This window comes from Thermobia domestica, chromosome 5 (assembly GCF_964235325.1).
Source record: "Thermobia domestica chromosome 5, izTheDome1.hap1.1, whole genome shotgun sequence".
NCBI lineage: Eukaryota > Metazoa > Arthropoda > Insecta > Zygentoma > Lepismatidae > Thermobia > Thermobia domestica.
The window spans coordinates 19,949,396-19,964,138 of NC_137458.1; the positions used below are offsets into that span (position 1 = coordinate 19,949,396).

A 14,743-nucleotide genomic window follows, 5' to 3' on the forward strand; every position below is an offset into this window, starting at 1 on the left:
TTTTGTCCAACCTAATTGTTCTAATTAACAAACCGCGTTCTCGTATAAAGTCGAAGTTAAATAATAACCTGGCAATTAGATACAGACGCACACAAGCGTTTACAACGGTACTTAGGGAAAAATGGCAATATGTTAGTTATTGCAACCAACCAGATAATAACAAGTCGGGAGTTTTGTTGCGACAGATTCCTTCTGCTCTATTGCAATCTAGAACAGAGCCCCCGCCCTCAAATTTTTATTGCCCCCCCAGTACAATAGTCTGAATTGAACACTGGTGTTTCACCCAGGGGCGGATGCAGGGGAGGCGATCGGGTGATCGCACCCCACCCCCAGAAGAGGAAACTTTCTTATTTTATATGTAAATAAAACCCATCCCAGAGTTTGGAACTCTTAAAAGTAGCTCTAAATAGCAGTATTACAATCCCCCCCAGAAGTATGTCCTGGATCCACCCCTAGTGTCACTTGCGTTTGCTAACTTCTGAACGTTTACTACCAATGATTTCACGTTGTGGGAGAAATTTATATACAGGATGATTCTAAAGTCTGTATACATTTCAAGTATACACAGGTTTTTCTTTTTTCTGTTGTGTTAGGTGCGGAATGCTGTGGATCTTCAGTTTGTTCACTTTAGATCATGTCACTCTTAAACACATCCAATTTCGTCTTATCCCTTTCCCACTCCTGCAGCACATTTGGTTGTTCCGCTATATCATATTGTCATGTTCCATATACAGTGAAACCTCTCTAAACCGAACAGCCGTGGGGAATCAAAAATTGTCCGCTATAGAGAGGTGTCCGTCTTAAAGAGGTTTCCATATTTTCTTACGTAAATTAGTAAACAAGGTAATATGGAGTCTTCTGGTAGATGTGGTTGGGCTACGTGTGATCGTTTTCTCTACATTTTGCAGTTTCTGGCAATATGAACGGTCTTCCGGGACGTCTACTTCGTCTGCTGGAATTTATTCACAAGGTTCCTGATAACAAATCTCCTCGGGCCAAATTTTCGAAATGTACATGTGAAGTCACTCTCCCCTGTACATAAGTAATTCCGCGCAGATAATTCGTTCTTCTTTGGTTGTTCACCTCTGGTGCTTGGGATCCCGGGTTCGATCCCCGCCCCCGCCAAGTGAACTTTGTGGTGGACAAACACCGTGTGCGTGGGTTTTCTCGGGGTTCTCCCGTTTCCTCCCACTTTCTTCATTCCACCGCTTCATTCATTACTCATCATCACCGTCTCCTTTAGCCTAACTGGCATAACCGTGGGACGTAAAACTCAAAGATTTCATTTCATTTTCTTCTTTGGTTAACAATCTGTTACATTATCTGCAACAACAACAAAAATCAATCAGTATAGAATTGTATAGTGATTTTGTATAGTGATTTTATTGTGATATAGTGATTTTGTATAGTGATGATTCGCAGAATTGTATAGTGATTTTAGAATCACTCTGTATAGGACGTTAAAATGCTGATAATGTTGTTATGCACGCAGATTAATATGGCTGCTCTTAGCTACAAACATGTTTCATTTTTGGCAAACGACGGCCATCATTTGCTCTGTGGGTTGTCTGCTCAATTACAATATAAAGACGAATACTTTTCATGTGATTGATAACAGAGCATGCTACAATATGCGGCATCTCTTTAATTTCGTACTACCAATTTCAGCCTGCAAAACTATAAGATTAAATATTACACTTTACCAAATAGAGCCGGTTCTACAATATATGCATCACGTGCATTTGCACTGGGCGGCAAAATCTGTCATAACTATATTATTTAAAATAAATATATCTTGTTGGAAACAGACTTCATGGTGATGGTAGTTAAATTTACTAAGCTGACCTTCTACTTAAATATATACATTCATAAATTATGTTTAGGTCGCATTAGTTTAAGGTGACAAAGACAGTGCTAAAGCAAATGGTCAAACAAATTCCAGCATGAATTGCTTGATTCAAATGGATTGAAAAGTGGAAAATTGATCAAATGGGGTGTCTACAAATGGATTTAAACATTCAAAAATGGTCGCATAAGCGTTACGCACGAGGAAGAAGCAGGACGAACATCTACGGTCACAAATGGGCGTAGACACTCTGTTGGAGGAATACATTGTTCCCGTGTCGTGCCGAAAGTCTTTGGTGGAATGCGGCCCCTGATACACCATTCGACCACAAAAACCGCATAACTCATCGTTGTTCCTTTTTGATGCAAGCTTCTAATGGAGCGGCCATGATCTATTTGCAACAAAAGGAAGATAAATGGAAGAATTAGGGCCAAACTTTTATAGCATGACCACAACAGCATAACAAACGAGAAAAAAGGTCAGTATGAATAGGGATGCACACGAGACAAGATTTGTGGCTGTCTCGTCTCGAAAATGTGTTGTAAAACTGATGTCTCGACTCGAAAAATGTATATTCCTCTATAGGAAGAGCCGTGTCTCGACACGAATTTTGTCAGGAAAATCCTGTCTCGACTCGTCTTGTGCGCATCCCTAAGTATGAACGATGTAAGAAAAATTATAGCTACAGTGCGGATAATTTTTGGCTTACCCTCGTATATATCAGTTCATAGATCATATCTAGCTGAATATGATAACCTTCTTGAAGGTAAATTCCCATGTGTAGTTTTTCACAAAATAAAAGAAAACGAACTTTTGTTGCGATGGAAATTACCAGTATGTCGTTCTTTGCCAATTATAGCTGACATTTTTATTATTATTATTATTATTTTGCTAGAAGGAATTGCTATTTGTTGATGTATTATATATACTAGCAACATACACTGTCAACTTGCAGACAGTGTTATTGTTGTTGTTTGTATTTTCCCAATGGTGCTACACACACTCTTTACATACATACTACCAAGGGCGCCCATATTGTGGTTTCCAAGGGGGGGCAAGTACACGCGACATTTCAAATATATAGTTCAAATTTTTATGTAACTAATGTAAAAATTCAATTGGGTTTTCGATATTCCGAAGTACGATTTTCTCTAGGGGGGCCAGCGCCCTACCTAGCCCTCCCTGATGGGCACCCTTGCATACTACTTGCAAAAATAAACTGAAGGATGAATTAAAAATATTTTTGTATAAATTATACATTTTTGTGTCAATATTTTTTCTCGACCTCCTGATATTTCAGTGACGCCATTTACGTCAAATACTTCCTCTTTCGTAGACATTCGTGCCTAAATTTCAAATGATAATGACAACGGACAGTTATTTCACATTATATCTCCAGTACTGATAAAATTATTTCAATATTGGTTTCATAAGGAATAATTTGTCCAATTCTGTGTAAGAGAAGGACTAGGAGACAATCAAGACCGCCTCAACAGAATACTGAATTTGTCAGGGAGTCTTTTCTGCGTAGCCACAAAAATTCTTTGGGAAGGGCAACCGCGAAATACCTATGCAAGCGATGACGGTTTGAAAGCTTCTAAAGAGACACTTACATATTCGTTTACACCGTTCTCAGATGATACAGGCTTCGAAGCCTACCTTATTATGCTGCACGTCAGCATGAAGATGGTGGCTTTCTTGATCGAATTGTATTCAGTGAACAGTAAACTAACATTTCATTTTGGTTGACACGTCCGCATTTCAGTGGCAGAAAATCCCCAAGAGTGCCTAATATTTATACTGCGAAAAAGACCTCTCCCAAAAATTAAAAGATTTCTGTGCAATTTCGATGGCAAGTTCACGAATCGTTATTTTTCATTAAAGCAAATGTTATAGGAGTTCCTTATTTGAATATACAGCAGGTGTAGCTCTTTTACCAATTGCAAGATGATCCAGAAAATTTTATTCGACAAGATGGTGCGCCTCCTCACTGGTATAGCATAGTACTAAAGTGGTTTGAACGTGTAGTTTCCAACTGCTGGATCGATCGTCATGGTTTGTTTGGCGTGGCCTCTAAAGTTACCCGATATCAATCCATGTGATTTTCATTTGGCGTTTTAAAAGGGATCGTGTATATGCCTCCGCTTCCGACTAACCTACCCGATTTACCACCAGTGATGCTAGGTTCTCAAGTTAAAATGTCCCTCAAGAATGCTCAAAAATTCCCTTTTTAAGATAAAATTCTCCTAATTTTCGTTCACAGTTTATATCATTGTTTAAAGAGAGCATTATTGCGTATGTATGGATTATTATACTTTGTTCATATCTCCATGTGTATGGGATTCTGGAAAGAATGCCACCGTCTTTCGTCATACTGCCGCAGTGCTTAGTAACATAACATTTGTTGAAAAGCTAAATTTCCCCACATTTTATCTCATATTCGTAAAATCTGCCTTTTACCCTCTTTAAAAAAATTCTTTGCTGAATCTCCCTACGCCACGGGAAATTTCCCTCAAACTAGCTTCACTGTTTACGACTCAAGATCGAAGCAGTTGTCGCTAGCAGGAGCGGATTAAGGGCGGAGCCAATGGAGCCCAGGCTCCGGGGCTCCCACGCCTAGGGGGCCCTTTATAATCCCTCTGTTTAATATAAAAGTATAGCAATCAACTTATTATATTATAAGCTTCAGACCCAGCAGCATTTAACTGTTAATAATGAATGTAACTAAACTAATTATTGTAAACTTGGAGTACATAAAAATATTACAGCATAGTTCTCGGTGGTTCGATAAACCTATGAGGCTGGAAGGCAGCAAAGGAAATGTATGCGCTAGAACTATTCGTAACATAGGGCCCCCTTAAAATAGTCGGCTCCAGGGCCCCAAAAGCCGACTGGGGGCTAGACATGATGATTTGGCGTGTGGCAATAGGTCACACTGAACATTTGTAGAAAAAAGAATTACTCTTCCATTTAAATACCAGGTGGGTGAAGAATAACTATTTATTATTAATATTCTATAAAAGTATAATATTACTGCATTCATATTGAAAATAGTGCAATAATATAAAGTATTTATTTCTATATTGCCTACTTCGTTTAGTTCGATCTTTGACCGCTAAAAGCACCATACCCAATGTAACACAACATAGGTACCACACCCCTTATCTGTTTACGAGCGAGCTCCGATCGCTACGCTGGACCTCACGAATGTCCAGGAAGAAGTCAAATCTCATTCCGTGTAATTTGCTCTTGCAGGGCGTTACTAATATACGTTGTACGCAACAGGGAGATGTACAAGCCCAAAATTCGCACAGTAGTGGAACTAGAGGCACGAATTTAAGAGGTTACTCCCAACATTCCAATTGACATGGTTCGGAAAGGTATTAATCGTGTCCCTGGACGTTTGAGGAAACCGGTTTTTAACATATTCTTTTGTTTTCTTACGTAACGAAAGAACTAATATATATAACTAATAATTGTTTTTGTCCCTTCTTTCAGGTTCTGATTTGATAGCGTGGATGTTAAAAAACCTTGATGTGGATGACCAAAGTAAGTATCGATAACATTTGACTATATTTATTTATTTATTTACCTTCGGAAAAATGTTACGAGATATCTCCTTTTGTGCCATGCACGTGAAGATTTTTCCTATGTGACTGAATGACGTTGCGAGATGTTGATCCATAGTGCATTCCGTTAAAAAAAAAAAAAAAAAAAGTTGAACAAGCAATTGGTAGTGTGGGAACAGTGTTAACAATACTATTAATAATGACAAAAAAATTTAAAAAATAGACTTTATTGGACAAAACCATGGCTGTTTCACACCTCATCAGTTCCTGCACTACTCTTCATTTTGTCGAGAATTTTTGCTCTTTCACCTACATACGGTCGCCGAAGATGATTAAACCTCTGTTTCACATTTTTCAAGAGAATTCCAGGTCTCATAACGCATACTTGGCCAACAAATTTGTTTTCACTTTCTTTCAACCGATGTCGCTTGAATCAAATCTTACGAATTTTCTTTCCGAAATAGAGCGCGCTCTAAACAAGAGAAAACTCATAGGATCGTTCAGAACATAGGAAATGACATGAAATTTGATGCCATATATGTTGAGATTTTGGGCCCTATGCAGAGTCGTTTTGACATTTGATTAACACCATACTACAAGGTTGACTAACGGATGGTTATCAAAACTGTATTCAGAGACTCTGATTAGGACGTAGTATTGGACGAAGTTAATCACATGTGACTAATTAATCTAGAGCAGAGACTAATCTTTTACCCACGGTTTAGCGTGCGACACAACATTTCGTGTTTCGTAATTCATGTATTTTCATTTTTACAGACTAGCATGCGCTCATCTACTTTTCCGTACTTGCCACATTTATTTTATTCACCGATGCATTGGGGTTCTATAAGTTAATCATTCCCAAATCATCATTTTAGTTGTACTCAAAGTAAACTCTGAATACCAAAAAGTACACTTTCCTTAGTAAAGAGTTACTATGTTTACTAACTAGTCTGTGACTAACCTTCGATTAACGAATTCTCTCTGAATACCGCCCTTTGACTCTAGGACAAATTATAAGAGATTTCTTAGGATCTATCCTATAGTGTATAGCAGGCCTAACTTTGTAATCACAGATCTGTGTAGGAAAGCATTCCAAGCACGTCAACGTTAACGTCCATGCCAAGTTCAGTCAAATCGGATGGGTTCTTTACATCGGGTACTATGATTAGGAAAAGTCACATAAAGGACAATTTATCTGTTTTCATTAACTGTGTCGTATATTTTATTCCAGGCTTTCTAATTATCCACATTGCTTGAGGATGAAATTGGTCAAGAATAAGAAGGTGAATTTATCTTATTTTGAAAGCTCGTTCTCAACTATTTTGTATATTTTCTTTGAAAGTTAAGAATTACTGTCTCCATCAGTTTGGGGTTGAAACTAGGGGTAAAAGTGGATCTGAAAAGGTAGGGGACGTATTACGTCACACCGTACCCTTTGCCTATCTTTGCCCATTACAATTTTTAGGAAGTGGGGGGACGCCATAGATACTTTTTAGAAGTGGGGTAATGTTTTTTCCCCGGCGTTTTCCCTCACTTTTATCCCTTGTTGAAACTGTTCAAACGCAACGACAGGTAGCTATGCTTCTGATTTTCATGAAACAATTCGTTTGTTTCCATTAAGGTTGAAGAATTACCGTTGTGGTTTGGGATTGAAATCGGTCAAAGGTAGGGAGACACAGTCTCTCCTCAAATCAAAGAAAAACAAACTTTGCTTTCTTTTATTGTGTATGTTTCCGTTGGTTTGTTTTATTTAATTTAATAGGCCGAATAGTGTTCCGAGTATCATACAAGGCCATTTTTCACTGAAAACTTCAGCAATGGATGGTGAGAATTAATACTAGGGAGCAGCGATGTAATGGAGTGTGTTCGGAAGTATACAGAGCATCCCTACCTACTGTTTTTTGTTTTATATTCTAGCGTATATACACCTTACATTTGCAATAGAATGAGCTGGCGAGTGTCTGCTGTATTTTTGAGAAGCAGTCTAGCGTATACCCACCAAAAATTTCAGCATTATATTAATGCTTGGGAGGAATCCGGCCAAGACAAAACATATTGAAGGTACACTAGAGGAATTTTGAACTTTGCCTTTGGCCTAAGCATATCTGGTCAGAATAGTGAATCTACTATTGGCAACATCACTTCTGTGCAGCTGGCCTCTTCCTTTCCTCTCTGACAATTTAGAGACAATTTAGGGGAAAGCAAATCAAAGTTTTTTTTTGTTTTTTTTTTTAACGAGAATTGCATCCAGAATTATCAAAATACAAAACTCGAATGCATCCTTCTTCAATCATACAAGAAAAGATTCATTACCTCATATCCAAGGGCGCCCATCAGGAAATTGTACTTGGGAATATTGAAAACCCAATAGAATTTTTACATTAGTTACAGCAAAATTTGAAACCATATTTGAAATGTCGCTTATACTTGCCCCCCCCCCCTTTGAAACCACAACATGGGCGCCCTTGCTCATATCATACGTTAACAAGACATATTTTCTCGTGTTAACGTACTTTGATAACCACTTGAAGAAGCTGGTACTTTGATACTTCAAAATGACGAATTCAACGCAAAAATGGAAACAAAAACAATAAATTCGCAAACACAGCCAGGGGCAGAGAAGAAGGAATACAACAGACACACACAAGTTTTCTATATAACCTAGCTGAAAGGCAATTACACAGAGCTACAAGCAATACATCGCCTTGCTTGCAGTATCTTCCAGGGGCGGATCCAGGAAGGGGGGCGATCGGGGCAATCCCCCCCCCCCCCAGAAGAGGAAACTTTCTTATTTTATATATATAAATAAAACCCATCCCAAACTTTGAAGCCCTTAAAAGTAGCAGTATGACAATCCACCGCCCCCCCCCCAGAAGTCGGTCCTGGATCCGCCCCTGGTATCTTCTCTGAAGCTCTTATCCTTGGCGCGTGCAAGGTTGCCATACGTATTTTGAGATGGAAAATATCTATTTATTCGTGTGTACTACGCCAGCACATGCTTTGAGAGGCTAGGATGAAACTTTTTTTTTAAAAAAAAACGCCAGGAATTCGGTTGAAGGATTTCAAACCAGCAAATCTCGATTTAAATGTGATAAACTTAATGATTGATAGATCTATACATCGTTAAGTAAATCATTTGTATCACTGTATACTTAAATGATTTATTGCCTTATAGTTTAATATTAGATAAAAAGCAAATAGTCAATGATTGAATTCACCTTTAAAAATCTTGCATAAAGAAGGTTGTCAATAAACGGCCAGAAATTTTGCAAGCTAGAGCAAACAAATAAAACACATGTGCTGGCAACAGTTTAATCAACTGGAAACTCTCTAAAATAATTTAACTTGGCAGGGAGCAGCCAAACAGCGTTGCGCGGAAGTGTAGCTACATGGGCTACTATGATTTGTCATTTTTTTTTTCCTTTGCCAATGCAGAAATGGTATCATTTCGCTTATGGTGTGCAATAAATACCATACCGTATTATCAATGTTCTCTAGCGAAAAGAAAGAATGAAAATAAATTAGCGATTAATCAGTCATAAACCACTGTGATAGTGGGAAGAACGCTCAAAGGGGCTTCTGTGCTTCATTTCATTTCATTTTTTTTTTTTTTTTTTCAGTTGGTGTGTTCCAAATGCTGTGAGATACTTATTCGTTCCGGTTCTCCATCCTCTATTCGGCCACACGCCAAGCTATGGCAATAAAAACGTTTGAGAGATTTCAAAATAAACTTTCTAGTTTTATTTTCAATTGGGCCAAGCAAACCAGTTTTCAAGAACTCTATTTTATTTAACTACTTACTATAGAAGTCGATGTGCCTTACTGTATATCAAAGATGTACAATATGTACAGGGTGCCTCAAAGGTCCCCTGACATAGGGTAACGCTGTTATTATCAGAGTTACAACAAAATGCAAAATGCAATACCCTCTCCAAATATGATGTTTTCAATCTAAAGTAAAGTTTTTTTTTCTTTAATCGGAAGAGCCATTTGGGCTGTACTCTATGCGCCCAATGTTAAATAAAAATGCAACGTTGCCATCTAACGGGACCCACATTATAACTGAATGAAGTTACTGTCTTTTACGCTAACGTGTCGATCGATGGCCAGCCCCATTCATCATACTCTTACAAAATTTAATCAACGTCCCGGTAAATGGCAATGTTGCATTTTTATTTAACATTGGGCGTATAAAGAGTGTACAGTCCAGACGACTTGTCCAATTAAAAAAGAAAATCCTTCATTTTAGATTGAAAAGATCATATTTGGAGACGGTTTCCCCTCTTACATTTTGTTGTAACTCAGATACTAAGAGAGTTGCCCTATGCCAGGGGACTTTATAAACACTTGGATATTAAATGACACGCGGCCATTCCATCGTAACGGGTGTTACATTTGGACGAATAGAAATTGTTATAGAAATGTCCTTACTGAGTCAAAATATATCAAACTGCCTCGAAACATCACCGTTTGCCTGTGTATTTTAGTAAACACTTAATTTGTTACATATACATCATACCACGACTCAGTGAGAGTGAGAAATGTCGCGTAACGGGTGTTACTGCAATTGGACATGCACTTTCAGATGGATGCAAAGTTATGCCAAACTCTGCGAATGTCCAGATCAGAATTTGTTTCCAATTATGTGTGCACTTCTCTGAAAGTATGATGTTGTGAATATTACAATCAGAAATTCCATAAGTGTAATAGCATTTATTTAAAAAAATGTTCAATACCGTAACGGGTGTTACACAAATTGTAACGGGTGTTACACAGTGCGAATGAACTTAAACCAACGTCACTTTTAATGAACATATTATGTAAAGAACAAAATATTACAATGTTAATAGATAAAAAATTACATATGTAGTACAGTGTAGGAAATAAAAACAAAATAATAAACATATAAATCAGAAGAATGTAGAAAGTTTCAGTATTAAATATGTAGATCTGTTGATACACTGATCATCAACAGAAGTCTATTCTTCTTATGCTTCAGTGACATTAACTCTGGCACTAAGCTGCTACACAACTTTGTTATTCTTTAATTTTCATAATCGGATTTGGCAGTTTACCAATCACGTCATGAAAATTAATTATATTGTGCCGTGCTGGGAAAAAGCGCCCGGGGCGAGAGTATACGACGGCGCCCCCGTACATATTAGTGAGGTCGACAGACCAGCAGCGAAGCGATACTATGGTTGGGGCAAACCATAAGAAACTTTTCCAAAATAAACCCTGCTTTCCCTTGATTTCGAGGATTTTTTATTACTTTTTTCCTTCAATTTTATATAAGTGCATATGCATTTTCCTAACATGAGTAACATTATAGGACCAATTCTAAAACAGGAAGAAGATTTAAGTGCATACTAATTTGTACTGATATGTGAAGTATTTTTTCTCTCTTTTTTCTTTCCTTTTCTTTTCCTACCGAATTTTTTGCCCCCTTACTTCGGTGCCCGGGGCCATCGCCCCGCTAAACTCCCCTTACGGCACGTCACTAGTATACTTTCTAAACTTCAGCGTAGTTCGAATTCCTTTTCGCCACAAGATTTCAAGAACATAACTCTAATATCACAATTTTCGTCCGAAAATCCTTGACGGATTCCAATTTGACGATAGTCTTTGTTACTTATTTCATCTTTCATTGCCAGCAAGACTACATTCCAACACAAACATCTTTCCGCAAAGGGATGATCACAACTTCATTCGGAGTCTGTGTACACATCATTGTAGTGTAGGGTTTTTCTGGTTTCTTAATGAAAATCTGTCGCGCTACAGCCTCTAATGATTTGCTAAACGAAGACTTCCAAAGCAGCGTATTGGGCTTCTGATAAAGAAGTAGACTTCTGGTATGTAATGAGTAGCTACTGAATTAAAATACGGCACTTTTATGCTATTTAATCACTATCCTGAGTATGCGACTTAACGGGGAAATGAGAGGGAGTCGCCCATCGTACGATATCTCCTAGATATTATATTCTCTGGAGTGCATTTCATCACCTCCGGTATAATGTCCCTTAATTTCGCCCACTGCTCATCTTTACCATAATTTATGTCTTCAGAAGAGGACCCTCTATAACTTTACTAACTTCAAATTTCCTATTTAGAGCCTTAGAACTAGCCTAAGTGCACAAAATATCACTGTTAAACCAAGCTAACAATTGACATGTAACACCCGTTACATTGGCAATGTAACACCCGTTACGCAGATTTTTGCCTATTAAATTATAAATATAATGATATTCATTTTCTTGTTGTATTGCCCATGTGCTCATTTTTACTTTTGCAAAAGATAGACTATTTCTGACTTTTAGTACAAGTTGTATAGAAAAAAATATATCTTTTTTGTAACGGGCGTTACATAATTACATTGCTACCAAAGTAGTCAAATAGTAGACTACTTAATATACCAACAGCTTTAAAACTTCTGAGCTTCAGTTCCTAAGATGTACGTGTTTGTCTACATCGCAGTGCAACTGAATCAAATGCTTATCATGTGTTGTTTAGGGGTGTCCAATATTGGTAAATTCTCCCTTCGACTGGCTTCGTACAGCATGGAATTTCAATCGCTCAAAAAGACGAAAACTAAAACTTTTTAACAAGAAATCGATCTGCATAGTAAATTTCGAACCTTTCTGGTCATTTTTATACAAATAACGAGCAAAATATATTTAAAACAATTTTCTGTCCTTAGGCTCATATTTACGTGGAATGGCCGCACGTGCAAGTAACAACATATGTCATGCTTGTTGTAATTCTAGTTTCCTACCTGTCCGTGGTATTCCAACTCTGTACTTTTTTTTTTATTAATTTTTATGTGTAACCTGTAGAACTACAGGGAAAGAAACTAACTGGTTATCGTACTCTGATAGACAATCGAAACAAACTCCGCTATTCTTAATCGCCATTTTGCCATTGTAAAAGGGGAAAAAACAAGTTGCTAATCTTGTCAAGGAGACTGATATAATATCGTGTTAAATCTAAATTTCCGTAATGGAACTAATATCCATCCCATCATTGCTTTTTCTTTTTCTTTTTCTTTCTTTCTTTTTTCTTTTTTTTCTTTCTTTTTTTTTTTAGTGAGCATCAAGAACTAATAGCAATAATGATATTTAACTTTAACCTTTGAAAGAAATATTCTTTTTTGTTATTATTTATGTAATAAACATTTCATTTTAGTCGTATTTTAAATTGAATTACTAGACAAACACATGTTCTCACTCAGAACAAACTCTGTTAATTTGATTGATTCTTTTATTTATGAGTCAGAGAGGTTGGAGGCAAACTAAACCTGTCGAAATTCCACCTTTGTTTCAAATTGCAATCACCTAATCTTTATAAGGATAACATGTTGATATGGAGAACAGTCCGTAACATATGATATCATTTTTCTTTATGGTCAGACCTGAACATTTAAGTTGTTTTGTGGTCAGACATGTATAAACTTGTTTTTCTAGACAGTTCAGTTAGAATACGTAAAGAAGCCATTAATAGTGTATGTGTTTTCAATTATAAAGAAGTAATTTTGTAAAAATAGAAAGGTAAATGCAGAAAATCTTCGAAAAATACATCATTTTAAGTATATTTTATCTTGAGTGTTATCATTGAACATTTAGTGAGTAAATGTTTTAATTAGTTACAGAGTAGTTCCAGAAATTATAATATAACGAACTTAGGGCAATGTTATATCTTCTATACCAATGCGTGAATAACAAATTATAGTCTCTAAACTAACTAACTCTATGGCCTATGGAACTCGGAGGTTCAGTGCCGCGTTCACAAAAGCTCTCCACTGACTTCTATCTTTAGCCAATTGGATTCAGTTTCTACTTTGTATTCCCATTTCTGCGAGATCCATCTTAATATTGTCCTCCCGTCTGCGCCTAGGTCTTCTTAATGGTCGTTTTCCGATTGATCTTCCAGTCACGACTTTGCAAGCATTTCTACTTTCTTCCATTCTAGGTACATGACCTGTCCACTTAAGCCTCCTAGACTTGACGACCCTAACAATGTTGGGTAAACCATATAAATTATGTAGTTCATCTTTATGACGTTTCCGCCATTCCCCATTCCCGTTCCTCTTGGGTCCGAATATTCGTCTCAGGATCTTGTTCTCAAATACTTTCAGTCTATGTTCTTCCCTCAGAATAAGCGACCATGTTTCACAGCCATACAGAACAACAGGCATGATTATAGATTTGTATATTTTAAGCTTCAAATTCCTCGACATAATTCGCGACGACAAGAGATTTTGAACCGAATAGTAACACGAATTCCCTGCTTTTGGTCGACAATTAATTTCTTCGTGAATATAGTTTTCCTCTGTTAATATTGATCCTAGATATTTGAAACTATCCACTTCATCAAAAGTATTATTTAATATTTTAACTCATCCATAATTTGCTGTATTACGGTCCCGACGCACTTCCATGTATTTAGTTTTCTCTGCATTTACTTCAAAACCCATGTCCCTGCGAGCGTTTAATAAGATCTCTGCATTTCTTTCTATTGTTGTCCTATCATCCCCTATTAAATTAATTATAATCTCTATTCATTTATAATGTGAATATGTCAGTTTATTAGCTGCAAGTGCTATTTTTTCTTAATCATTTGACACTTTGATACTCTATTCATACCTATTGTTTTTGCTTGTTGATTATGTATATTGAAATAGAATTGTAGTATGAATGCACAAAATAGCCTTACAATTCCCCACTCTATCATCACCTGTCATTTCAACACCATTTCATATTCCCAACTACCGAATACACTGTAAATGTTGAATTAAATGTGGGCCTTCACATATACTAAAAGTTGATTTATTCTTCTCACTAATGCAGATTAGTGTAGTAAAATGTTTAAATAAAAATATGTACCTGCTATTGTAAATCATTATTAAGTTTTTAGACGTATTTTGATATATTTTATACTTCTATGTGTTGAGGTTGATGATTGAGAGATAAAAATTCCCGTTTATCAAACCATGTGCAAGTGAGTAGCAGTGTTTTTTCCAGACACGTCTTTTCGAGGCACTGCCCCCTTGGAACTCTGAGAGTGCCTCCCCGGGACGAGACCAAAATAATACGTCTATAATATAATAATAAATAAAAATAATACCAGCAGTGCCCCCCGGAATACTACGTGTGGCTCCCCCCGGAACATTTTTTTCTGAAAGAACGACTGGTGAGTAGTAGTAGGGAGAAAGTTTGTTTTAATTTCTTATGAGGCTAGGTGGAATGAATGATAATTAACTTTTGGCAAATGATCTAGAATCTGAAATCGGAAAGAACATTTAGAAGACTACATATGTATATTTTTAGTA

General features: G+C 36.9%; 1 protein-coding gene across 1 annotated transcript in view; it reads left to right on the plus strand.

Annotated features, from left to right (window-relative positions):
• RSG7 (Regulator of G-protein signaling 7) overlaps window positions 1-14,743 on the plus strand; it is a 214,040-nt gene that overhangs the window by 118,049 nt on the left and 81,248 nt on the right. Inside the window, exon 4 of the mRNA XM_081758294.1 lies at window positions 5,345-5,395. Within this exon, the coding sequence (XP_081614420.1) occupies window positions 5,345-5,395 (51 nt within the window). The remainder of the gene's footprint in view (window positions 1-5,344; window positions 5,396-14,743) is intronic.